The following is a 26763-nucleotide window of genomic DNA, read 5'->3' on the forward strand; positions in this document are numbered from 1 at the left end:
CAAGAACGGCGACCGTCCAATATCATTACCTCATCATGTTAGCTAATTGAACGCATTGTTGCCAATCAGAATAATGATTTTTTGCATAAACGCTCAATACTGACTAATTTTCAACGCGAAGGCTATTCAACAGTTACACAACTAGTCATGGTAATACACTCATTAGCCTTAAGCCTTGATAAAAATGGTAAAATTTATTCATTTATATATTTTACATACCCTCAATCACCGAAGCATTGAAGAGGGGAGTGGAATACGGTGATGATAAAAGCAAAATGAACACGCGCTGACATCTGCTAGAGCATTGAACACTTGATAAAGAGCACATTAGATAAATGAGTATCACTGACGAAATTACAACACTGTAATCAAAAATAATAAGCCATTGAAGAAAACGTAATTATAGCAAAAACATTTGAGTATGAGAAACAAATAACTAAATAACCACAGCTCTAACAGGCTATTTAACACGCACAAAATAGAAAATGGTACATAGCCAATGAAAAAATTGTAAAATAGAAAGCCAACTACATATGAAGATCGTTTAATGGCATAGCAGAACTGGTTGGCGACACCTAAACATAACTTCGATCCATAAGTGTACACACACAGAACAACGCACTTCACCGATTATTCTGCGACATCGATAAACATAAGAGCTGATAAAGCCTTCCTGTAAAGGATGTAATCACAGATGTATGCGATATCAGCCGGGAGGTGGTTCCAGTCGTAGCATGTATATGGTAAAAATGAGTAAGAGAATCTGTACGAATTACAACGAATGTATACACTACTTTGTGTCTGTAGTCTACCCGTGATGAGCGATAACAGGGCTCTGAAATGAGCTGCGTTCCTAAAGACGTACGACGGTAAATTTGAAAGTAGTCAAATAAAAAAAAAACATTCTACGCAGAGACGGGCACTAAAATGAAATACTGGACTTCATGCTTGTTACACTTGATGTACGATGAGAGTTGCAGATGAATGAAGCCGAATTCCTTTGCACGTGTTCGAGAGACTGCGACAGCAGAAAGACTGAGACTGCACCAGTTCGAGAGGGAAATTTATGCTATATTTCTCGATTTTAGCAAAGCTTTTGGTACCGTTCCGCATGACAACCTAATACTGCAACTTTGACATCTTGAGCTTCCCGAAATTTTGATCGCATGAATTACAAACCCTCTAACAAATCGCCGCCAGTTCGCAACAATTAATGAGCAACAATCTGGTTTTCAACCGGTCGACTTAGGAGTTCCTTAAGGTAGTGTCCTAGGACCATTGATGCTTTTAATTTACATAAAGGATATTACTACTCCAAATACCTCCACTGTGCAAAATAAGTTCTTTGCGGACGATTTTGTGCTTTTTCGCGAAATCACTTCAGCAATTGATCAAATCGATTTAAATGCTTCTGTGAGGAATGCGGCTCAATACCGAAATGATGATCTTTCTTGGCTTCTCTCGTCAGAAAGCTTCACTTCCCTTTAGTTATACGTTAGGCTCGTCGCCTTTGCAAGAAGATACCAAATAAAATTATTTGGGAGTCGCAATCGCTAACAATTTATCATGGAATTTACAAATTGATATTATCTCTGTTTGTCCTTGCATAAATTATATTTTGGAACATACACTTCTCCGCCTAATGTAAAACTGCTTGATTATTACTCAATAATTAGGCCCAAAATCGAATATGCCTGAGTTGTTTAGGAACCTTTCACTAAACAAAATATAAATGACTTAAAAGAGTGCAATGCAGAGGAAAGCTGCATGAACTATCTATTCGAAATTCTCCTCCTACGACTCTCCTTCACAAATAATTCAAGGCAATGGCATTGAAAGGTTTGAGCACCGAAGGGAAAACTTGCGAATGCAGTTTCTTTTCATACTTATTGATTTAGATTTAGTAATTAACCCTTCATCCTATCTGTCTCGTTCAACGTCCAGGCTTACTCGACATCATCATTCGAATTCAATAACGCCTTATTATGCACGGAAGAATGTATTCAAGTTTCCCGCACCCCAACAGATTGAAATGAATCGTTATTGCCTGATTCCACTGATTGATGGATTGTTTATTCATATTATTGAACTTTATCACCCTGCTTTTATCTTAGGAATGTCTGCAGTACCTAATAAATACATAAAATGGCTGCAAAATTTAACTGTAACGTTAAGAGAACATTATTCTGCATGGTAAGCAACTAAGGCGTGCGTCTGAGGAGGCCCACGACTTTCGATGGCATTATACATTGTGTGGCATCCCGCAAGAGGGTGAGAAAACCATATTCAGTATCATGCTCAATAAGGAACAGATATGCCGAACAGCTGGCTTTTTTTTAATTCACAAGTCGACATGCTTTCAATAGGTTGGGGCAGCTGGCAACAGTCTTTGAAGCCAGCCGGGCAATATTAGAAGCTTTTACCCCCTTCCGTTTTCTCCTTTCCTACTACGCTATGGACCCGAGCACCTCCGTCATACAGGAATACCTAGTCCAGTTAGTATTCCGTGGTGCAACGGGAACTGCGCACCCCAAAAGGGGATAAAGGCGCCGACATAAAGGAAAAGAGGCCCGAACAGCGACAGGTCTGGGAGAGCCAAAGTGTCACAAGAGCAGGCACTGAGAAGAGTTCGATGGAGACGCTCAAGGCTAGGAAAACGAGTCTCCCCAAAAAACAGCGGAACCTGGAAAACGGGTCACTGGCGGCAAATCCTAGGGCTGAGACGGCACTGCTGGCCAGCCGGTTCTACAACGTCGTCAGCCTACGGACATAAGCTTTAACTAGACCACCGAACTAGTCTGACTTCGCAGGCCATCCGCCTTCCTGTGGAAGACATTACCAGGAATACAGCTACATGTAAGCCAGTGCACACCAGGTTTTGACCAGCAATGAATGCACTTGCATAGTTACAGAATATATACGATTTGTTGAGACTGTATTATATGGTGCCTGCCTTTCAATCCTGTGTTTCGCTGACTCGCTCGGTGGGGTCGGCAGTATATTGGCACAATGAAGATTACGCGCAAATAACTTACACTTACCGATGCCAGAGCCACAAAAAACTGAGTCGTGGAGTGCTCCATTCTGAGAAACGGTAGTCGGATATCCTTGTGTAGTTTTCCTTTGTTCCTATTTACCTGCTGCACATAGACCTGGGGAATAGAATGAAAGTTGGTCTGTATTTAAGAAGAGACAAAGGTGTACATCATTCTTTAGCCAGTTCAAGCTTCATTCACTCTAAAAAAATTGTGGGAAAACAATCTAGAATAATTTGGGTAATTTTCAAATTAAGCCTCTGTATGTTAGGATAATAAGGATAGCATGTACTCAAGAACATTCAATTCAATCGCACCGGTACATATCGCACAGCACGCTGCTAACGTATAGGTTATGATTACTGGCCCTAACATGATGAATGTCGGCGCCGGTGATTCGATACATGAAACGGCTGTAATCTGAAGGACGCAAAGTAATAACGAGAGGCCACCATAAAGTGCAACATTTCGCGGCTCTGTTAATACACATTTGGGTAATGCATATTTGTTCTCTTGTTTTTTCACATCGAAAGTTCAGTAGAATAGGCTGTTGAAAAAATAGTCAGCCAGTGTCGACAAAGAATATCGCAAGCGCAAAGTTGAACCAGCTTCACATGTGAATAATTGAGCATACGACCCATGAGCTGATAACATACCGGACAGGAGTCGCGACAAGACGGCACGAGAACTTCTAGAAGCATTCCACATTAGGAAGAGGGGGGAACTGTGTGTCAGCGAAACATAAATAAATCATTTGAAGGCAGAAATCGACTATCTTAAATTTTCTGAAAAGCCGATGGGTTTGAGTCCCTATATATTTGCTGGCGTGGTCGCAAATAAAATATTTTAAAGTTAGTGCTTTCTACCGTCGTTTCCTTCTTCTGTGTTTTAGTGTGCTTGTTTTTTCTTTTCAAAGCTATCTACCATCTAACCAAGATACAAGATTTGTTGAATCGCATCTTGAGAGGGGATTTATTAACTGGCTGCCACAGCCAATACAGGCAGCTGTTCGAGCATACCAGAACAGAACAGCCAGCCGGATGAAACAGCTTCAGCGCGAGACTTGTACCCAGGAAGCCAACGATGGCGAAATGCCACAACGCTGAGCGTTTTCCTTGGGATGACCTCAGCGTGAAAGAGCCGCCGTCCTAGCGACTAACGGTGAAGGCACGATATGAGGATTGCAGTAAGGCTTCAGGCGGCTAACACTATAACTCGCCACCATGGTGGCGGTAATGACCGGTAATGACGACGCGGTAATGACCATTGTACTTGGTAGGAAATTTTCTGCTGGCAGGAACCCCCACCGAAACTAAGCAGCCACAAGGTAACATAGAGGCTTGTCCCTGACTTGCTGATCTTTGCGATAGCCTTGCATCTCTGAAGTTACCGTACCAGCCACATGGTGCTATACCTGAGCCGTCTTGGCGATTCTCAATAGAGCAGTACGCCCAGAGCAATCTGTACCGTATGCCAAAATTGTGGCAGGCATAGTGCCCAGCCGTATACATGGGAGAGGAAAAAAGCGGTTGCTGCTTGATTTGCAGTATCGCACGCGAAAATTACATATGGCAGCTGCCAGTCCTAGTTGGAAGAATCAGATGTAACATACTTAGCGAGCATGTCCCAAGGGCACGGTTGAACCGGTCTGTGAAGCCGTTCGGGGTGGCACCCTGTCTAAGGCACTCACCGCAGGAAGTGCGGCGGTCTCCGCGTAACGGATAAGGTTACTAAAGGCCACAATGGCCTATAGAATACCAACGGAATTGCATAACAGTGGATCGGAAATGCTAGCGTCAAGATGATCAAAAGGACGAATGTAGCATGAAAAAGGCTGCAGCGGCCTAGCAGGGCAGTAAGATGGCCGATGACACGCAGGGCCGATGACACGCAGGGCAAAAGAAAAGTTTGACGCGTAGAAAATCGTATATGTCCCACCAGTAGTATCTCTGATGAAGGTGACCGTATGTCTTCAGGACGCATGCTTGAGCGCTTTGCAGGTTAGCATGCTTACCGGCACAAATATCGGTAAAAAGGCGAAGTGCGAGGTGAAGGGGCCATTTTGTGCCATCGAAGTTGTAGTCCTGTCAATAATGCCGTGCCTCATGGATGGAGAAACGGAAATATTGTCGGCAGAGTGGCCGAAGATGTTCAGTCGCGAATAGGCGTTGAGGATATCGTGTACAGACAAAACTCCAAGGAACAGGTCATCGCTCCTAAGGCATTTACTTGAAAGGGAGGGCTGGGAACACAGCCTTGAGCCTTGAGAACGGCGGTGCTGGGGAGGACACCGGTGACCGTGAAATAGCTTCAGTGTCAGAGCGCTGTGGTCAGAGCGATGACGGGGTATGGTATTTTTGGAGGGGAGGGAGGCCAAGCATAGGTATACAGAGGAAACTGCTGAACATTTAGTGCCTTCGACCTCCCTCCACTCGTCGTAGTGATCAGTGTCAATCTGTTGGCGCTCAGACGTATATTAAAAGTAATTTCCCCCACTTTGAAGCAGGCTGAGAGCTATTTCAGGGCTGATTCAATGCTTCTATCGCACAGGCAATATATTTTAAAACTTCCTCCCTCAGTCACCAGCGGCTGCGGAACAACTGACCACGGCGGCGGTCAGACCTGTGACGCAGCCGGGGTGCTAAGAATTTCTGGCTCCGCTGGACAGGCGGCCATTGGAAACTGACCCCTGGCATCGTTTAACGTTAGAACCCTAGCTAGTGAATCTAGTTTAGCAGTACTGTTAGAGGAACTACAGGGTATGAAATGGGATGTCATAGGGCTTAGTGAGGTTAGGACGCCGAATGAGGTATATACTGTACTGAAGGGTGGGCATGTACTGTGTTATCGAGGTTTACCGGAGAGGCGAGAACAAGGAGTAGGTTTCCTTGTCAATAAGTACATAGCAGGTAACATAGATGAATTGAAGTATTACTGAGAGAGTGGCAGGCATCGTAATTAGGCTTAATAAGCGGTATAAACTGAAGGTTGTACAGGCCTATGCACCCACATGTAGTTATGATGACCAGGCAGTTGAAAGCTTCTATGAGGATGTAGAATCTGCAATGCGAAAAGTAAAGACGCAGTATAGTGTACTAATGGGCGACTTCAATGCCAAGGTATTGAAAAAGCAGGCAGGAGACAAAGCAGTAGGTGACTATGGCATTGGCTCTAGGAATAGCAGGGGGGAATTGCTAGTTGAGTTTACAGAGCGCAATAACTTAAGAATCATGAATACCTTCTTCAGCAAACGGAAAAACCGGAAATTGACATGGAAAAGTCCTAACTGGGAGACTAACAATAAAACTGACTTCATACTGCGTTCAATCCCGGCCATTATTGAAGATGTAGAGGTAATCGGGAAATTGCGATGCAGTGACCTCGGGGGGGTGAGGTCCCGAATTAGCCTAATTCTGAAGAAGGAACGCAACAGATTAGTAAGAAAGAAACTCATCAACGAATTAGCGGTGAGGAGAAGGGCAGAAGAGTTCAGGCTCTCGCTACAGAATAGATATTCAGCTCTAACCGAGGATGGCGACATTACCCTAGAGGCAAGGAACAATAATTTCAGAGATATCATTACTGAAAGCGCTGTGGAAGTAGGCGGTAGCATAGTTAGAGAGGATACCGGTAAGTTGTCTAAGGAGACGAAAGATTTTCTTAAGAAACGCCAGAGTATGAAAGCTTCCAATCCAACAGACCACATAAAATTGGCAGAGATATCAAAGCAGATCAATAAGCTCAAGGTGGCCGATATAAGGAAGTATAACATGGAGAAAATTGAGCATGCTGTAAAGAACGGGGGAAGCCTTAAAGCGGTAAAAAGGAAATTGGGCATAGGCAAAAGCCAGATGTATGCGATAAGGGACAAGGCGGGCAACGTCATCACGAATATGGACAAGATAGTCAAAGTAGCCGAGGAGTATTATACAGATCTCTAGAGTAGCCAAACTAGTCAGGACCGTCATGATATAAGGGGTAGGGACAAACAGTCAGACATTCCACCAGTGACGAAGGACGAGGTCAAGAAAGCATTAGAAACTATGAAAATGGGGAAATCAGCTGGAGAGGATCAGATAACTACCGATTTGTTAAAGGACGGGGGGGATATCGTGCTAGAAATACTGGCCTCCCTGTATACGCAGTGCCATGGTGTCATCGACGGTACCCGAACCATGTAAGAATGCAAACATTATCCTCATTCATAAGAAAAGGGACTCTAAGGACCTTAAAAATTACAGACCAATCAGCTTACTGTTTGTTACGTATACAATCCTAGTAACCGGTTTTAGACTCGGCAACACAATTAGCCTGGCAGCTAGCGAGTGGACATAGGATTGATTTGCTTTCGACGAAAGCAGGTGTACAGTCTGTCAGTACTTTGAGCCCATGGGGGCCTGCTTCTGAGCACAGTACTTCTGCATTCATGGAAGCCCTTCTCCTTGGACGGCGAAAAATCTCACCTTTGGAACATTTGAAGCCTTGTGGGAAAGCATCACGAACCATACGGTGTAATTCAAAAGCACTCATGGAGGCCTCTTTCATATGGGAGGATATCAGAACCAGCCTGCCAGGGCTATTTCATTCACGTCACACCTAGGCCACGCCGACACATTTACACGGCTTGGTGGAAGTGGTGCTTTATATATGTGGGCTGGACGCATAGGGAATTTACTAAGGTAATTGCTAGTAGAATTAGGACAACTTTAGACTGCAATCAAGCAAAGGATAAAGCAGGTTTTCGGAAACGGTACTCTATCGATCATATCCATACTATCAACCAGGTGATAGACAAATGCTCGGAATTTAACCAGCCCTTATAAATAGCATTCATTGTTTACGAAAAAGAATTTGACTCAGTTGAAACCTCGGCGGTGATGCAGGCATTGCGAAATCAGGGGGTAGACGAGCTGTACGTGAAAGTGCTGGAAGATATATATAGTGGCTGCACAGCAACCATAGTTCTGCATAAAGAAAGTAACAAAATTCCCATAAAGAAAGGTGTTAGGCAAGGAAACACGATCTTCCAAGTACTATTCACAGCTTGCTTAGAGGATGTATTCTGAGACTTTGAATGGGAGCAGTTAGGAATAAGGGTAGATGGAGAACACCTCAGTATTTTGCGATTTGCTGATGACATTGCCTTGCTAAGTAACTCGGGGGATGAACTGCAAATTATGATTGATGACCTAGACAGGAAAAATAGAAAGGTAGACTTAAAAATCAATATGCAGAAGACTAAGGTAATGTTCAACAGCCTCGGGAAGGAACATCAATTTACATTAGGTAGCGAAATACTGGAAGTAGTAGGCGAATATGTCTACTTAGGACATGTAGTAACCGCAGATCCGGACCACGAAAAGGAAATAACAAGAAGAATACGATTGGGATGGAGCGCATTTGGCAAGCACTCGCAGATTATGACTAGCAGCTTACCGGTATCGCTCAAAAGGAAAGTATACAACAGTTGCATCTTGCCTGTACTCACCTATGGGGCTGAAACGTGGAGGCTAACCAAGAGAGTTCTACTTAAGTTCAGGACAACCCAGAGGGCTATGGAACGAGAAATGGTAGGGGTAACATTAAGAGACAGAAAGCGTGCAGAGTGGGTCAAAGAAAACTCATGTTACCGATATTCTAGTGGAAATTAAGAAGAAGAAATGGGCATGGGCGGGGCATATGTAGTGCGAAGAGAGGGCAACCGATGGTCGCTTAGGGTAACAAACTGGATTCCAAGGGAAGGAAAGCGTAGCAGGAGGCGGCCGAACGTTAGGTGGGCCGATGAGGTTAAGAAGTTCGCTGGGGTCAAGTGGATGCAGCTAGCACAGAACCGGGTTAATTGGAGAAATATGGGAGAGGCCTTCGGCCTGCAGTGGGTATAGTCAGGCTGATAGTGATGATGATTATGAAGCTCCCGCCTTCCCGGCCATGAAAGCCAGCATAATCCAGCTAGTGTTAATGGTGATATAACTGTGCCAAAGCGAATACCACAGCGAATACTCATTTTCAACAGCACAAGAGGCGCCTGTACACATGGACTTCACCGGACGGTCTGTACAGAAATCAGATCGATTATATTCTTTGCCAGCAGAGATGGAGAAGCGCTATACAAGCACTAAAAACAAGGCCTGGGGCCGATTGTGGCACCGATCATCAGCTTCTTGTTGCCAAAATTAAGCTTCGATTCAGGAAAACGCAGAAAACTACAAGGCCTTTCAGGTATGATCTGGATCTAATTCCGTTAGAATATGCTGTGGAAGTTAGGAATCGATTTCAAGAATTAGATCTAGAAGACAGAGAGCCCGAAGAGATGTGGACTAATGTTCGTGGTATAATACAAGAAATTGCTAATAAGGTAGTTCCAAAGCAAAAGAAATGCAAGAAAGCAAACTGGTTATCTGAAGAGGCTTTACAAATAGCTGAGGAAAGGAGGATGGCAAAAGTTATGGGGGAAAGAGAAAGATACAAGGTTCTCAATGAGGATTTTCAGAAAATAGCAAGGAGAGATAGGAATGCCTTCCTTAACATACACTGTCAAGCAGTTGAGGACAACAGCCAATTAGGGAACACAAGAGCTCTGTATAAGACAATCAAAGATATCAAAGGAGGCTTCAGTGCTAAGCTGGGCGGGATAAAGGACAAACGAGGCGAGGACCTCACTGAAACCTCAGAGATAAAGACGAGGTGGCAGGAATACACAGAACTGTACAAGAAGGACCCGAATGTGCAAACCCAACATAAGACGGTTGTGATTACTGATCTCGAGCCGGGCATCCTGAAAAGTGAAGTTGAATGGGCCTTAGCCAGCCTTGCTAAGAACAAAGCTAACGGAATTGATGGCATTCCAGCTGAGTTGCTTCAAAACCTCAACCATGACGCTGTTAACATTCTGCATATATTATGTCAGAAGATTTGGACAACCCTGCAGTAGCCACAGGATTGGAGGAGGTCAGTTTACATCCCCATTCCAAAGAAAGGCAGTGCCAAAGATTGTTCCAACTACAGCACGATCGCGCTTATTTCGCATGCTAGCAAGGTGATGTTGAAAATCCTCCAAGGTAGGCTGCAGCAGTATGTGGATCGGGAGCTTCCGGACGTGCAAACTGGGTTTCGCAAGGGCAGAGGAACTAGAGACCAAATTGCCAACCTTCGCTGGATCATGGGAAATGCAAGAGAGTTCCAGAAACCCATCTACTCCTGCTTTATTGATTATGCGAAAGCGTTTGACTGCGTAGATCACAGCAGATTGTGGCAAGCTCTCCAAGAGATGGGAGTTCCAATTCACCTCATCTGTCTCCTCAGGAACTTGTATGAAGGGCAAGAGGCCACAGTCAGAGCTGGGCATGGTCTTACTGATTGGTTTCCGATTGAGAAAGCAGTGAGGCAAGGCTGCATACTGTCGGCCTGCTTATTTCACCTATATGCAGAGTGCATCATGAGGAAGGCCGGTCTGGACGAGTATTCAGCTGGAGTGAAGATTGCTGGAAAACGTATCAACAACCTTAGATATGCGGATGATACCACATTAATGGCAGAAAGTGAAGTGGAACTCAAGAGACTTCTGATGCGCGTACAAAAAGAGAGTGAGATGTTTGGGCTTAAACTGAACATTAAAAAGACAAAGGTCATGGCGTCTTGCCCTATCAAGTCCTAGAGCATCAAGGGACAAGAAGTGGAAGCTGTGACAGATTTTCTCTTCTTGGGCTCCAAGATTACCTTGGAAGGAGACTGCAGCCATGAAATTAGGAGACGCCTGCTTCTGGGAAAGAGAGCACTGGTTAGTCTTGACCGCCTAGTAAAGAGCAGAAACATTGCTCTGCCAACCAAGATCCGTATAACTCGTGCTATGGTCTTTCCAGTTGTGATGTATGGATGCGAGAGTTGGACTGTGAAAAAGGCTGACCGCCGAAGAATTGACGCGTTTGAATTGTGGTGCTGGAGAAGACTGTTGAGAGTTCCTTGGACTGCCAGAAGATCAAATCAGTCGATATTGTCGACCATAAACCCTGACTCCTCATTGGAGGGTCAAATTCTAAAGTTAAAGCTCAGCTACTTTGGTCATCTGATGAGAAGAGAGGGGTCGCTGGAGAAAGATTTGATGCTTAGAAAGGTTGAGGGGTCGCTGGAGAAGGAGTAGGCAGCGAACGCGATGGTTAGATGGCATCCTCGAGGCACTCAGATGAAGTTATGTGATGTTAGGAAGATAGTGAGAGACCGGAAAGCGTGGCGTGACATGGTCCATAGGGTCACGAAGGGTCGGACACGACTGAACGACTGAACTGAACTGAACTGCGCCTAATGTTTTACCAAATTGCCGAAGGAGTGTTTTTTCCAGCCAAGCACTTATTCTACGGCTCTCCATTAACGACAGTATTTTCAGTTAACCCGAGTGCTAGACGCGAATACATTTTTTGATAGAGACCATATCCATACAGGCTGCGGTTATTCGTAACGCACACAAACTGAAGCGCTATTGTCGGCTTATTGGGCAAATGCCGAACGCGTATTGATAACCTGAGACGTCTTAAGTAAAGCCACTGTGTCAGTACAAATCAGCCTGCTTTATTGTCATTAAATACATCGCGACAAAAATAAGTTGTCATCTAACACATTGGCAGGCTAAGCTGCGATGCTACACTGACGGCACCGCAGGAACTAAAAAATTGACCTAGAGAGCACTCGCTCTAGAACTACGAGGACATTGTGACAATGTGCGCTAGACCAGCGTTCTCACGAATCTGAACGCGTGTAGCAAGCGGTGTGCTGAAACGAGTTATTTGAAATCGTCGCCTGCGCAGATGCGTCAGTGGCTCGTCGATAGAGGTCAGGTTCGTATGAAACAGCCGAAGACAAATGCACCGCACTTTTTCTTCAGCTGTGGTATGTCTGTCAATTATGAAAGCAATGCGTGTTCACGAACAAATTTTGTTCATAGTCCTCATTTTGTCCTGGGGTTGGTGTTTCAGTGTGTGTATGCTCATCCCCCATATTTCAGAAGCTCTATTCGCAACAACTTGCGCGCTCCCCCTCTGCTCCTGCTTTCACCAGAGTCCTGATTTCAAGACGATAGATTGGAGATTCCCACTTACATCAAGCAGTAGGTTGGCCGCAGCGATCTCGGCGATGGTTTCGTATGCCTCCACAGAGTCTGTGATCTGCGACATAAATAATAAATATTGAATTTGACACCCTTGAGGGAGACATAACAACTCCGAACGATTAGTCCCTACATGAAACGGGGATCACAGCGAAATGAGCGTTTTAACCGCCGAGTGCAAAACAGACACTAAGAGCAAACACGAAGCCGCCCTATCTCATATCGTTTGTATTTCAAAACACTTTGTTTTATCCCAGTAGTCAAGGCAGACACGGATGCAGCATCCGGAAACCCAGTAAATCATTCAGTCTTAACGAGGGACATGGTTTCAATAGGTTCCTTCGTCTTCAGTTAAAACCCATTTTAACACCATTGCAGCGCTCCGAATAGACTCCTTAAATATAGGTCGGCAACATAGAAGTTCAAGGCAGTTTGCCAATTTTCCCAATCATAATGAAATTTAAAGTACCCATTCCTTAAATTAGAATTTCAAAGTGTTTAGTTGGCTTCCTGACATTGCATATTTGCAGACAGGTGCCGCTGCACGTAATATGACCACAACAGTTGCTTCTATACTGTCAAATACACAAGCGCTTCTTTGTACTTGGTGCGTTGAAAACGCGGCCGATGGGATTTGATTCACATACTATGCAGAAGCGTAATCTTAACAAGCTTTCAAAACAATACTTTTGGCATCTCACATCAAAAAACACGCCGCAAATTTTACAGGAAATTGAAACAATAGATTTTGAAGAGCTTTCATTTCGCCCTGTAACGTCACTCGCTATACTGCGTCGAAACGTCGAAATAAACATGTTTTAAGTTTTTCAGTGTGAGTCTCCGAACATGCTACCCTGCAGAGATACCGCACAGAAATAGTACATCCAAGTTGCTTTAAAATACAAGTCTGTAAACAATAAAAATTATCCCCGTTATATGAAATTCAAGTTGAATAACTCCATCCGATGCCAGCTGGACATTATGAGAGCGCAACAGTGGTAGTGAATAATACGATCAAGCCGTTTTCAATTCGGATTTTATTCTAAATGTACCAATTTTCCAACCACCGCCTAGAAATGAGTGTTAAGACGTTGTTTTCTAATCTTGCCGTAGAGCCAAAGCTATTTTGCGAAATGTTTACGTGCGGAGGCGGCAAGGTATTTTTCTCTAGCGAATTCATTGTTAAATACTTAGTAGTATTTTCTTGTAAATAGCTGCAGTTGGGCGCGGTACATCGTTCGCGCCAGACGGATTCTAGTGCTGGGGAATAAAACAAGCAGGTGAACCGCGTTGTCTAGCCAGAGAGTTACCTTGTCTAGTCGAATAGATACCTGCATTTCAATATATAAATCTTCATCACCCAAAATACGCGCCTATATAGTGCAGTTAGGTGATAGCGTATTGGGCTCGTTCGCACGAAAAGCCGCCGCCGTAACCAAGAACTGTGCCGTCTTTAAAATACGTATCGGGAAAAAACACGTACACATGATTCGGCATCAAAATTGTGAGGCAGCCGCTCTTTCCGCAGCGTTCAGGGCGATGTTATACCACTTCTCTACTCGTTTAGCATCTGCACTGCTTAGTAACTTTATCCTACCCGTTTTCAAAACTTCTCCCTTCTCAACCGGTGCCTCATTTGCTTTGAAACCGCGCGCATAGCTTGCGCGTAGTCGTTCCCTTCTTTAGAAGGTAAGTTTGATCATTGTGCTTACTGGGTTTGGCCGCGCATGATGAGAAGCCAGGACCGTCTACGACGACACTAAGGAGCTAAAAATTCCAGCACTGAATGTCCAGCAAAAGGCAGCTGTGGTGTCATCTAGCGTCGCTGGAAGAAAGCGCCACGGTTCAAAAGCGCCGAGGCAATAATGGCACGCTTCTCTAATAATGCTACATAGCGCCACCGCTGCCCTTTGGCGGATAATTGGCGTTTGCGTCTTTTGCTCCTCAGTCTCGTCGCTGACGGTTCTGGTTTCTCCGCATGCGTGCCCAAATGAAGTAAGCACCATAGTCAACCTTACCTCGTAAAGAAGGGAACAACAAGGCGCAAGCTTTCTGTGAAATTGCAGCGCAAATCAGTATCCGGTTGAGGCGAGAGAATTTTTCAAATCAGGTACGATAAAGTTGCAGAATACTGTATCTGCTAGAGTCAAGTTGGAGGTTACTCTCAGACAGGTTTTTAAGCCGACGCCATGTATGCCTCCCATGATAGGCCATTAATTGTAAACTTAGGTGCCACCTTGAACTCAGATACTGCGCTTTTTTTTTTCCAAAAAGCAACCTTGAAAATTGGTGCGCACTCAAGCTTCGCTTATAAGAGTACACTCGTCGGTGCCTTTAACACAACTTTTTGTCCTGCGAAGTTTTTATATTTTTGTTTGTTGTTTTACAAGGAAAGAGAGGCACAGTATTCCTGTCTCGCTTCTCCTTTGACAACGCTTACGCTTACCAACAACAGCATGAAATCGGCTGTACATGCGTAGCCGCGTCATATTTATATCGCATATTATCTTCCAACCTAACAACGAGCAGGATAATGAATGGGATGCGAAATCACATGACATCACCCCGAATGCTGCATAAAGAACGACTTCGTCACTATTTCCGGGCTCGATTCCTGCTGCTGCCGGTCTACCCAGCTGATCAATTCAATGGAAATAAGCGCACCCCCGGTCAAGCACTCGCCTTTTTAGGCTGCACCAGTTGGGAAAGGAAAGCCTGTGCCTGAATGTCCCACCACTTGTGGGCAACCATGCAATGACTCCACATTCGAAAACTCAAGGGCCAAATATGGGCTTCTGCCGCACGAGGAGTACTTATGGTTGTCCAATGGCGGAAAGAATCTCGAATTTCAATACCAAGCCATACGATAATAAATTTCGATACGAAATCACAGGCACGACCGAGTGTGATTCTACAGGTCTGTGAGAAACTTTACTTCCTGCTGGTTTTCGCCTTACAACCACTACGAAAATGCGACGCCGGTATTTGTCACACGGGTGCTTTAGGCCATCGTGTAATATATAAAAAAATTGCTGTATAAAAAGGCGGCCTTACAGTTGCAATCGCGTGTAGTCTTGAAACGAAGCTCCAGCGTCCCCTTAAAATAATAGCCAGCTACAAAAATGGCCGCGATGGCTCAGTGGATAAGGTGCACGATTGATGAACCCATGAATGCGGGATCGAATAAAGGCTACGGAGGCCCCTTTTTGTTGGAGGCGAAAAGCAAAGCGAGCGTGTGCTGCGTGTCTCATGTGTGTCAGTGCATGTTAAGAAATCAGGTGGACGAAATTTGCGGAGCCCACCGCTACACCTTTCTCATAGCCTGAGTCGCTTCGGGACGTTAGACACTGTGAACCAACCAGCAACCTTCTAACCAACAGTAATTAGAATTTCTAAACCGCAGTCCGCCTTCGCGCTGTGACTCGACAAACTTGAGCAATCTCTGGCGCATCTTTCGCGCACTCATTTATGTCTTTAAAAACACATCACTCTATGGCACACGTCCCATGTGAATTCCGGTGCTACGACCACTTTGTTGGGGCTCCCATAGCCGTGAGCGCTGCAGGAGAGGTGCGCGGGCTAGACACAGAAGGTCATGTGATAAATCTGTCACATATATATACTTACGCATTTTAATGGGCTATCATGAGAAATTCGAACATCGCAGTGTGGTGGCGCGGAATATTTGAACTCCGCCTAAACAGCCCACATCGTTTGAGCCACAGCGCGAAGAGTAACTGCGTTCTTAAAATTCTGAAAACTCGTTAAGAGATACCCGTTATTTTTTACCGGCACAAATCCTTGTAATACCTAAAAAGTTGTTTTCTAATTTTGTTAACCTTCTTCTTAATTAACTTTATCCCCCTTTTTCTGATGCTCACGAATACCAGTATTACATCAACAAGCATATTCTAAAATTTGATGGCGGTATTCACTACCATACATGGTATACGAACGACTTTGCGCGTAAGCGCGCGATCTCTAGATGCCTCCCCGTAGTATCAATACCTCGCGGAGATACCTACAGGTTGCAATGTATTTAGTCTGCGCACACACGTTATCCCGGCAAGGAGTGAGCCCTGCTCGGGGTTCTTTGCATTCCTTGTAAAAAGAATATCCTCCATGAAATGCGTGATAAGGAGGAGTTTCTTAGCTGAAGAGCGACAGTTTGGCGCTGGCTAATAATATATCTGAGCCTCGAACCTTTTTATCAATCATTGCGACAATTATGATGAAGTATGCATGCAGTAAAAAGTTATTTCAGTGTTTCTTGACAGCTCATCAGGGTTAGGGCATATGAAAGAAGACAAGGCAGAATTACGCATAGCATAAAATGCTTGAAATACTAGGCTAATCACATAATTACCTCTATCATAGTCAACACGTGATTTGCGATGGGTTTTGTTTTACCACTCCAATGATTGAAAATAAATGTTTAGTCACTTGCGACCGTCAAATTCTGTTGTCTTGGTGCACCTTCGTAAAGCGAGTACCGTATTGGAAGAGTTGACTACATTTTACGTCAATCAGAAATTCACCTGTAATCCTTCCAAAAGCATGGCACGTTTTGCCAAAATGCCTGTTCTTATGATTACCAAGCTAAACGTCTCGTGTTTCACCGCTAACCTATTTCGTACAGGCAGTACTTAGGTGGAGATCTCCATCACTGTTCATCTCACCTTGAGATTGTTTTCGAGGGCCTCGACGCATGCCATGAGCTTCCGGTAGCGCAGGATTGATGTCGTAGCTTTGTTAGCCCACCACTGGCCTGCGCACATGAGTAGTACGCACAGAACAAATAATACAGTTTACCAAAGTAGCCTATTTTCATTCACTGAAATGCTAAGAAGTTCATAAACATGCCTATGAGGCTAACTTTTACTCGAGTATTTAGGGAAACGTCTCTCATTCAGGAGGTGAGCACCCACAGCGAGCCGCAAGCCTACAGCGTGACTTATCCTGAATTACCAGACGCATCATCCCTCAAAATAAAGTATAGCGGTCATTTATTGCTCGTGAATGTCACTGTAGGTCATTTGAGAACAACAAAACCCGATGCGATGTTTATGAGCAGTAAACGGACTGCAAATTGCAGTAACAACGACGACTTGACTCAAGCAAGGTTCTGGTATACTTAACTTAAAAAAACGCGTAATAAAGTTCTATTTAACGTGAAAGTTCTATTTAAAACAGCCCTTGGAGAGTTCGCACTGAAAATAACCTTAAAGGGCCATATATAGATGTCATACTGGCATGACAGCAGCCGCAGCCCGTCGCTTCTCCATTCATCCAACTATGGCAGTGTGCTGCAAGAAACTATTGAGGTGGAGTATAGTGGTCAACGTTTAGTTTGAGCAGTAAGGAGTAGACGCGAGATATCCTTCATAAGGAGATAGCTGCTACTGCCGTTCAGCACGTGGAGAATCATGAAACAGCGAGCTGAAAAAAAAAAGAGTAACCGGCATGACTGTGGTCATAAAACGTAGCCTCATAAAAACTACCAGGCAACGCGTGTCATAATAGATAAAATCTATTTTACAGCTTGCACATGCATAGGTAGTGAGCAAAGCATAAAATTAAAGCATGATGTACTGTTAACAAGACAGTGTACACTTTATCAACTGTGATTGACGACACACTGTACCAAACATTCCATGGCGACAACCTATGAAAACGCACAGGCAAGGTTTCTGAGACATTTTCCTTGACTATAGCTTTTTGTTCTGTTACTTTTAAGGGTTTGTTGTCTTGTTATCGCAGCCATTTCTAATCTTATGGTTTACTTTGCGGTCAAAAATGTTGGCGCGTACTTTGACGCCACCATAGTAATATAAGGGAAATCTACGCCTACACTGTACTCTGCGTACCAGAAGTTCTTTTACCAACCACTCTAAGCACAAAACAAATTCTGTTCGTAATCTTTAGCGCCATCGCCGGTTATAGTCCGAGTGTTTGGGCCTGCGGACCTCTTAGAGTTTCAAAAAGAAACGTGCTGCCCTGGCAGCGCTACTGCGCGTGCGCGAGCTGCCAAATCGCAGGGGCGGCACGTTATCGGCGTGGAACGAGCGTATAGATAAGTGCATCGGAAGCAAGGCTCGGGGATTTTTCCTGGCCTGAGCCCTGCGAGGGGCAGTTGCGTGGCCGGCGAGTGCCACGGGCCAGGCTGACGTACAGCCACCCTGATTTTTAATAATATAACGCTATCGTCGAGTAAACTGCTGCTCAGCGCCTTATAACGGCGATGAGCGTGAAACACGGCGAGAGTTCGCGCACGCGCAACATTGTACAGCGTCGTCTAGTTAGCTGTTGGGATCACGAGGACGCATGCCCTGCCCCAGTATATGGTCATAAAAAGCATCTGAAGGCGACCTGAGGTAGGGCACACGTGCTTTGCATTGCGCCTCTTTCACCGTGTTCCACCTCACAGAGGACCCCTCAACCAGAAGGTTTTCAGGCAATGTTTTCCACTTGCTGCAGTATTTCCTTTTTGCTTTCTTCTATTTTCATCTTAACTCTACCTCGCCAGCGCGGCCACCCCTAATGGAAAAAGAAATATGGAAATCATATATAAGTGTGATATCATATTCATGCGCATCTGTTCTACTGCCCCTCGGGTTTTCGCGAACAGATATTGTGGCAGGGCCTGTGTAGCAAACAGCGCTCTCTATCTCCGTGCCCTTGCGCGTACTCTAGCCATGTTGCAAGCTTATCGCTGTTATAAAGCGCTGGCCAGCAGTTTTGTTAACGCTCGACCTATGTTAAAAATCACGGTGGCTGTACATACACGGACAGACGAAGACTGAAGCGGTGCCTCCGGAGACGGGTTAGGCTTTTTTTTTTTTTTTTTCGTGGGTTGCTGCCACGCGACAGGCAATGTTCGCTTTACCACTCGGAACCCTTTGGGCGCGTCGCATTGCGCTGTCCGCGTCGCATTGCGTTTTGCTCTGCTCTAAGTCTGAGTTCCAAGTCTCCCCTGCCCTTTGACGCCAAGAACACATCCCTAAATCAACTCGCACAGCATTTCAGTGCCCAATAAGGAGCGCGTTTTACAAAGGCCAATCAATGGATTATTTCAAGTTCAAAATGACCAATGGCACGCTGCCACACCCCTCATGAGCACAGCATGCATTTCACTGTCCCAACAGCAAAAAAAAAAAGAAAAAAATGAAAATGAACAAACAAATACGTTCAAACGCAGCGGCCACCAACGGTGCTCACTAAAAGCTAAGAGCCATCGGCGGAAGGTGACCGAAGGAAAAAGAAAAGGAAAGAAGCAATTAAGCGTCCCCTTTAGGCGCGCCGAATCATGCGCCTTTAGGCCCGTAGCATTCCCCATGCTACTCTCTCCGACCATCCCTGGCGGCTTCTCCAGAAGGACCAAAACCACAGCGTGCGGACAATGCACGGGGAGCGCGACACGCAGACCACGTCGCCGAGCGCGCGCCTCCTGCCAAGGTCTTTCCTGCCGGCTTGGTTTCACTTCCGTGCCCGGCGGCCCTCTGCAAGCAGCATTTGCCCCAAAGTTTTGCGACGGCCGAACAATTGAGGTGGGGCCGACTCGAGGAGCCGTTAAAAAAAAAAACACGCTCTAAAGACGCCGACCTAAACCCTTTCGGGTGTGCAGGTGTACATGCCCACCCAGCCCCACGGCCTGTAAACCTGACTGCGACTGTCAATCGTATGCTTCGCTGCGCTGCAGTGACCGATATTGTGCCTTGGAAAGGAGATTTTTTTTGTTTATCCGGAATAAACCGTCGTTTTCAGACAGCGTAGAGCACTCTTCTATAGAAACCATGGCTCGCGTACCCGTCCTCTAGAAGGCGGGGCCTTCAGTATTAAGCAACAATTAACCGTCATTCAGTCAGTCTTTATAATCAAGAGAGTGCAAAGGGCTTTCATGTTTCTCCAGCAGTAATACATCTCATGAGCGTAACAATTACATAACTAATCATTTTATGAACACAGAATGCGTGTACCGTGCTAGCATCGCTGGTAGGAAGGCTGCTGAAACTTACTGCGAAAGTCGAAGGCCTTGAAAAGCTCGCGCATTATCCTGAATCCATATATGGGGATATTGAAGGGTCTGGAGAAAACAAATTGTAAATAATAATAAACACTTAGAAGAGAAATCCCGTTTCTCTTCTTCTTTAGAATGAATTTCGCCAGAAAACTTCTCTGAGAAGATTGTTGCCTACACTTATATTACAACGTTATGCGAATATCACATTTTCGCTTATGTAAATATTTTGAATTGAAAGTTCGATGGCAACAAATAACCCATTTAAAATGACGTTGAAAACGAATGCCAATGGTGTAAAATTAAAGATTAAATTACCTGCAGAAAAAACTTTTGCCTTCAAACGGTCAATCATTACAAACATTTTTCACAGTTTTTAAAAGCAGTGTTACACTCTCGGAAAGTACTTCAAATAATGGTATATAACTGTGATTATATGACAAATGAGAACGCATACAGCTTTAAAGAAATATTCAGTGTTATTCAATGATATATGGTTCTTTTATTATCATTGATTCTTGAGGCGTTGAACAAAAGACATTCTCTAGGACACTAAAAACGAAGAGAACCAAGAGGCACTTGAATTCCTGCTCATTCCAATAACCTCTCTACTTCTGAGCTCCTTATAAAGAACGAGAATGATCTGCCGCTATTCGGATCCGGATATCATTGCTCCGAGTCCACGATATGAAGTGAGCAAAAGGCCACTTTATACATCGTTAACAGTCATGGTACTGTCGTGACGCTGGGACTAAGTCGACCTGGCCTTCCAATGGTAGCGTGCAGAGACTTCGGGTTGATGAAGGATTGAATCTTCGAAGTTGGTAAAATATATACAAGCAGGTTTAATGGTACTTTGAGAAAACTTATTTACATGAAAAAAAGGGTATATCAGCAAAATGGCAAGCGTTAAGAGTTCATAGCGAGAAGCTTCTGGATGAGGCGTTTACCCAGGGCTCAGAGCGTCATTTCGTGCTCTGCAACGTCCTCAAAACCCCCTATGTCCAGCCCCTCTCTGAAGATGCTGACAAACCAGTTCTAGGGCACGCCCCTCAGATATCGGCATCCAATCGAACACATCACTGCACTGAGGTCTGATGCACTGACTGGTCCGGTATTGTTTCGTTGGGCGTGGTCACTTATTGGCGGGTAGAGCTTGGGAACAGAGAGGAGGTACATTTCTATTCTTCAGCAAAGATCCGATATGGTGGTTCCGGCAAGTGGATTTCCTTCTCAGAAACCCAAGTGCACGTGCGCGCCACATACTGCTCCCAGCATTGTCCCTTTCCGGCAATTGCAAATCTTTCCTGCATTCCCGGGAATTCCTCTAATGGCCGTATTCGTCATGCTCCTTTCTTGTCCTGTACGTCAGCGGACGTGTCACTCTGTCGTCTCCTTTGGACAATAGGCATTCCTCACTTCACAAACGCGCCTCTCGACAGGAAGGTTGAACAGTTGAACAAAGCACTTCCGGCTATTTCCCACAGGGCGACATTTCTTTGTACTTTACTTGAGGTTCCCTTGACAGGGCCAATTTGGCATTTGCAGGGTCTCGACAAAGCAAAGCAGGCTCACACAAAAAGATTCATGGAAACAGGCTCACTTAGAGCCCTTGCACCAACAGCACATATCCATGCCCACAGGCGAACAATAGTGCGCGCAAGTGCGGACCATGCACGGTCATAACAGCCTCCTCCCCCGCCAGGAGAGTCATGGAGGGCAGCAGTCGCAGCTGCTGCATGAAGAGACGACTTAATAGGGGAGAATAGGGGGCCAGGGGGCGCTGCGCCGCTCTGTGCGTCAGCGCCCTCCTTGGAGACCCCGTCAAAACCTCCGCGCAGTGCGGCCGCGTCGTCTGCTCCCCGCCGCATAGCAAAGCATGCTGTCGTCTGCTCCGCGCTGCTTTCCAGCACGTGTTTGCGCGGGCGCGCTCGGTTTTTTCTCTCCTCCTCCGGCCGCATTCTGGCCGCCGTCGCGCTCCAACAAAGGGGGCAAGAAAAAAAAACTGGAATGAAAAAGTGACGGCGCGCTTTTTCGGAAAACTCGTGAAAGTGTTTTTCTCCTTTCTCTCTTTCGTGTTGAAACGATGGTTGTCGCTTTTTTTTTAGGTATCTCGTACCGCTTGTATCTCGCACCTCTGTAACTGGCGGTGCCGCAGCAGCCATCGCGGAACCAAGTGGACCTCAAGAAACAGATATATGTCATTGATGCCATCATTCAGCGCTTATAAAGGGAAAACACACGTTAATCGTTCTATCCTCATACGCGATCTTGCTTCGGAAGCTCAAAACTTCGCATTCGCTAGAGGAGATAACTGAACTAGGGATTGCACAGCGTAGCTGTGGAATTAAAAATACAAAGGTTTACTTGGGGAGATGTCACCGCCTGCATGAAAAGTCGTCGGGCATTTCCTCGCTCTTCGTCTCGCGCAGAGAGGAAACTGCCGAAAAAACGGCATGCCTCGGCTTCTCGTCAGTGATCCAGGTCGTTAAGGAACCTCTCATCGTTAAAGGTAGATAAGTCATTGATTTCGGATGGCAGCGCCACAGCAGCGAACTCCCCCTGACCGCTATCAGCAGGAACCAAAGGGTAAGGCGGCATGCTTTGTGCCTTTGTAGGGAACGCGTCCTAAACGCGCCGAAAGAAGGCACCACGGCGCCGGCAGCATCGCCTAAAACGTCTGTCCCCAAAGAGTTGAATAGGCCTCTTTCAAGTGAGCAGTCACAAATGGAAAGGAAGCTCCCCAACCAGCGCCCGGAGCACTCGTCGCTGTGTACACGCGTATCAATTCTCAACGAGAAGGCTGTACCCTTCATTCTCTGAACAACATGGAAGAGACATCAAGAGGTGCCGCCTCAAGTCCTTTAAAATACCTGCGCTTGCCTCTGCCTTCGAGTACCGAATTAACGTTCGTCTTTTTTTTGTCTGAGCCTGCCAGCAAGCGCTCTTAGAAAACAATGTCCGCGATGATCAATTAGTCATAATTTCTCACTTTCGAAAGCACCGATAAAAAGCGTGCCTCCAGCCAGCCTCTATGCCAGCCGGGGCACAGAAAAAAGCAAGAATAAGAAACACCACTGGCAAAGAGCGCCGGCTTTGCGCGCACAGACGCACGACCATCCCCCCTCGTCCTCACTCTCCTTCTCCCGCTCCGCGCGCACGTGCGGCTGCCTGTAGCAGGCGCTCCCGAGCGAGCGGGCTGCGCAGACTCCGCAGACAGCCGCGCACAGCGCGGGCGCGGATGCGCGTAGGTTTTGTAGTTCCTCTCCGCTCCGCTGGAAACCGAGCGCTGGCATCGCGGAGCAAACTCCAGCTTTGGTTCCCTATGGCCTGCACATGAACGCTTGAAGCTCGCTGTTGCTTGTCGCGTTGTCTTGATTGTCGTAGGCCAAATTGCTTGAGCTGTCTCTGAAACTCAACCACATGTCTAAACAAGCACACGGCTCCCGTCTGAAGAGACCAGGTGAAAAGAAAACTGCCATCGTTGTCCGAGAAAAGCCCACACTCAAGACGTTCAGGACTCACGTATGCCTAGAAAACCAAACGTGCTGCTTTACATAGTCACACATATACAAGCGCACGAAAAAAAAAAGAACCTGAGTATCAATTTGGATACATGATGAGGAGCACCTCGGACCGCTTAGAAACAGCGGCTAAGCGCGTCCGCATTCCCACTTAACTTCCCCTTTTTGTAGGTTATTTCAACATTGTACTGCTGTAAAATCAAGCTCCACCTCAGAAGGCGACTGTTCTTCGATGTCGCAGTTTGCAGCCAAGCCAGGGGACAATGGTCCGTCTCTACGGTGAATTTTACCCCTCCAAGATAGCACTGCAATTTTTGAATGGCCCATACAATGCAAGCGCACTCTTTCTCTGACGCGCAATAAGCCCTCTCTCTAGAACTCAGTTTTCTGCTCAGGTAGAGCACCGGCTGCTCATTACCGTCGTCATCTCTCTGGCAGAGAACAGCACTTAGCCCTCGATCACTTGTATCCCACTGGACCGTGAATTCTCTGTCATAGTCTGGAGCTCGCAATACCATGCGGCTAATCAGCACAGCCTTCAGGTTTACGAAGGAGGCTTCCTTTTGTTCGTCCCAGACTACATTTGTCGGTTCTGTCTTGCGGAGAGCGTCGGTCAGAGGGCTAGCCAAAGCTGAATAGTTAGGGATGTAGTGATTGTAGTATCCCGTCAGCCCCAGGAATGCTAGAATTTCCGTCTTTGTGCTCGGCCGCGGGTAGTCTGCTACCGCAGAAATCTTAATCTCGCTGGGTTTCCTGAAACCTTGACCTACATTGTGACCCAAGTAGTCCACGGTCGCCCTTGCCAGGCAGGTATCCCATTCGCGCTTGTTTTCATAGCACAGTCCCCTCAGGACGCCTTTGAGAACAGAATGCCATCTTTCTACGCTGTTGCTCTGCGGATGGTGGATAGAGCTGTGCACTACCTTAATGCCGCATCGCTCGAGAAATGAGGCGGTGAGGACACCTGGGAAAACACTACCCTGATCACTTTGGACCTCGGAAGGGAATCCAACTCGTGCAAACACTGACAGCAGCGAATTCACTACACTCTCGGACGTCACCTCGCGCAGCGAAACAGCCTCTGGAAACTTTGTGGCTGGGCATAACATAGTGAGTATATAACGGTACCCTGACTCTGTCACAGGAAGTGGCCCAACTTCATCTATTACTAACCCGTGAAACGGCTCGGTAATGATTGGTACTAACACCATCAGAGCTTTCCACTTATCTTGCGCCTTTCCTACTCGCTGGCACGTGTCGCATGACCGCACAAAATTTTCCGTGTCCTTAAAACATCCAGGTCAATAGTATTCTTGCAACAGCCTATGCTTTGTTTTCCTTATTCCAAGGTGACATGACCACGAGCTGCCATGGGAAAGTCGCAGTAAGTCTTCGCGGTACTTTTGGGGAACGACTAATTGGTCCCGCTCTACTCCGCGCTTATCCTTGAATAAGCGATACAGCACTCCCTTTCTCATCTCGAAAGAAATATTCTTTGCTGTCTTAGTGGCGCGGTGGCGCTACCTTATCTCCTGTATCTTGGGATCATTGGCTTGCTCCATAGCTAAGTCCTCTCGGGTTCCACTTAGAAGTCTCGTGAGATTAATAGACACTGGCGGCAAGAGGTTACTCTCAAAAACGTCCTCGTTTCGCGTCTCATCAAGCTCACGTTCAAGTTGACTTATCTGAGATGCCTCGCTCTCAAAGTTTTCTGACCCGCTATCTTCCGCATCGACCACTGTTTTAACTGCCGTTTCCTCCGCTGTGGATTCTTCTGGAATGAGCAGTGTAGCTAGTTGTCGCGCCTTTGAACGTGTTAAGGCTTGCACAACTCTGTCTCCGAAAAGGATGCCCCTCTTTCGCAGCAGCATGTCCGATTTGTTGGAAAACAAATACGGATAGCACTTAGGAAGCTTTCCTGAAACGGCAGCCACGGTTGTTAACTCGCCGAAAGGGCCCTCGATGACCACGTTCGCGATTGGCAAGCACACACTCTGTTTTTCCACTACCTGGCGGATCCATGCACACTGTCCTGTATAGTCGGAAGGCGACACATACGCCGGATGGACAACATCCATCGTGTCGGCCGAATCGCGCAGTACCTTGCAAGGCTTCCCGTTGACTACAAGGTCATGCAGGTAGGGTTCCAAAAGCTGCATATTTTCATCGCAGTCACTGACATACGAGAAAGCTATCTTTTCTTTCCGGCAGTTGACGGCAATGTGACCCTGCTCATTACACCTAAAGCATGTGAGCGGCTTCCTAGCCTCAAGCTTATTCTTTGTGTTCTGCGCGTTGGTCACTCTCCCACTTTTCTCACTGCCGTCCTTTTTAGGGAGTTTGCCTGAAGAAACCTTCCTTTCTACGTTTGCAACTCTAGCAAAGTGCCTTTCCTGACAGTTATTCACACTCAACGTGGGATTGCGGGGCCTATCCACTGCTGGGTTGCTGAATTGTCGGCGCGAAGCGTACTCCTCAATGAGTTCGGCAGCTTCAGTTGCCAACTTAATCTCGCCTCGGTCCTGTAACCAATTTCATTCTTTTTCTGGGAGGCAGTTATAAAACTGCTCCAAAAGAATTCGCTCAACTACAGCGTCCCTATCACTGTAAGAATCAGTGCTCTTTAGCCACTCGCCCAAATTGACTCTTAAATTGTACAGGAATTCAGGGTAACTCTCGTCCCTGGGCTTAGTAGCGTTGGTAAAATACATACAAGGTAAAATATATACAAGGAAGTTGGTAAAATATATACAAGCAGGTTTAATGGCACTTTGAGAAAACTTATTTACATGAAAAAAAGGGTATATCAGCAAAATGGCAAGAGTTAAGAGTTCATAGCGAGAAGCGTCTGGATGAGCCGTTTACCCAGGGCTCAGAGCGTCATTTCGTGCTCTGCAACGTCCTTAAAACCCCATATGTCCAGCCCCTCACTGAAGATGCTGACCAACCAGTTCCAGGGCACGCCCCTCAGATATCGGCATCCAATCGAACACATCACTGCACTGATGGTCTGATGCACTGACTGGTCCGGTATTGTTTCGTTGGGCGTGGTCACTTGTTGGCGGGTAGAGCTTGGGAACGGCAAGGAGG

The 26763-nt window shown here is 46.0% G+C and overlaps 1 protein-coding gene across 3 annotated transcripts in view; it reads right to left on the reverse strand.

Moving 5' to 3' along the window:
- LOC146200387 (uncharacterized) overlaps nucleotides 1–26763 on the reverse strand; it is a 69397-nt gene that overhangs the window by 9957 nt on the left and 32677 nt on the right. For 2 of the 3 annotated variants that reach the window (XM_084592937.1, XM_084592935.1), the window contains 4 exons: nucleotides 20148–20215; nucleotides 16812–16900; nucleotides 12125–12190; nucleotides 3042–3152 (listed from right to left, as the gene is read on the reverse strand). In XM_084592937.1, the coding sequence (XP_084449063.1) occupies nucleotides 3042–3152; nucleotides 12125–12190; nucleotides 16812–16900; nucleotides 20148–20215 (334 nt within the window). The remainder of the gene's footprint in view (nucleotides 1–3041; nucleotides 3153–12124; nucleotides 12191–16811; nucleotides 16901–20147; nucleotides 20216–26763) is intronic. The other variant, XM_084592936.1, reaches the window with a different exon arrangement.

This window comes from Amblyomma maculatum, chromosome 2 (assembly GCF_055883805.1).
Source record: "Amblyomma maculatum isolate TAMU_Amacu chromosome 2, ASM5588380v1, whole genome shotgun sequence".
In the NCBI taxonomy this organism is placed as follows: Eukaryota; Metazoa; Arthropoda; class Arachnida; order Ixodida; family Ixodidae; genus Amblyomma; species Amblyomma maculatum.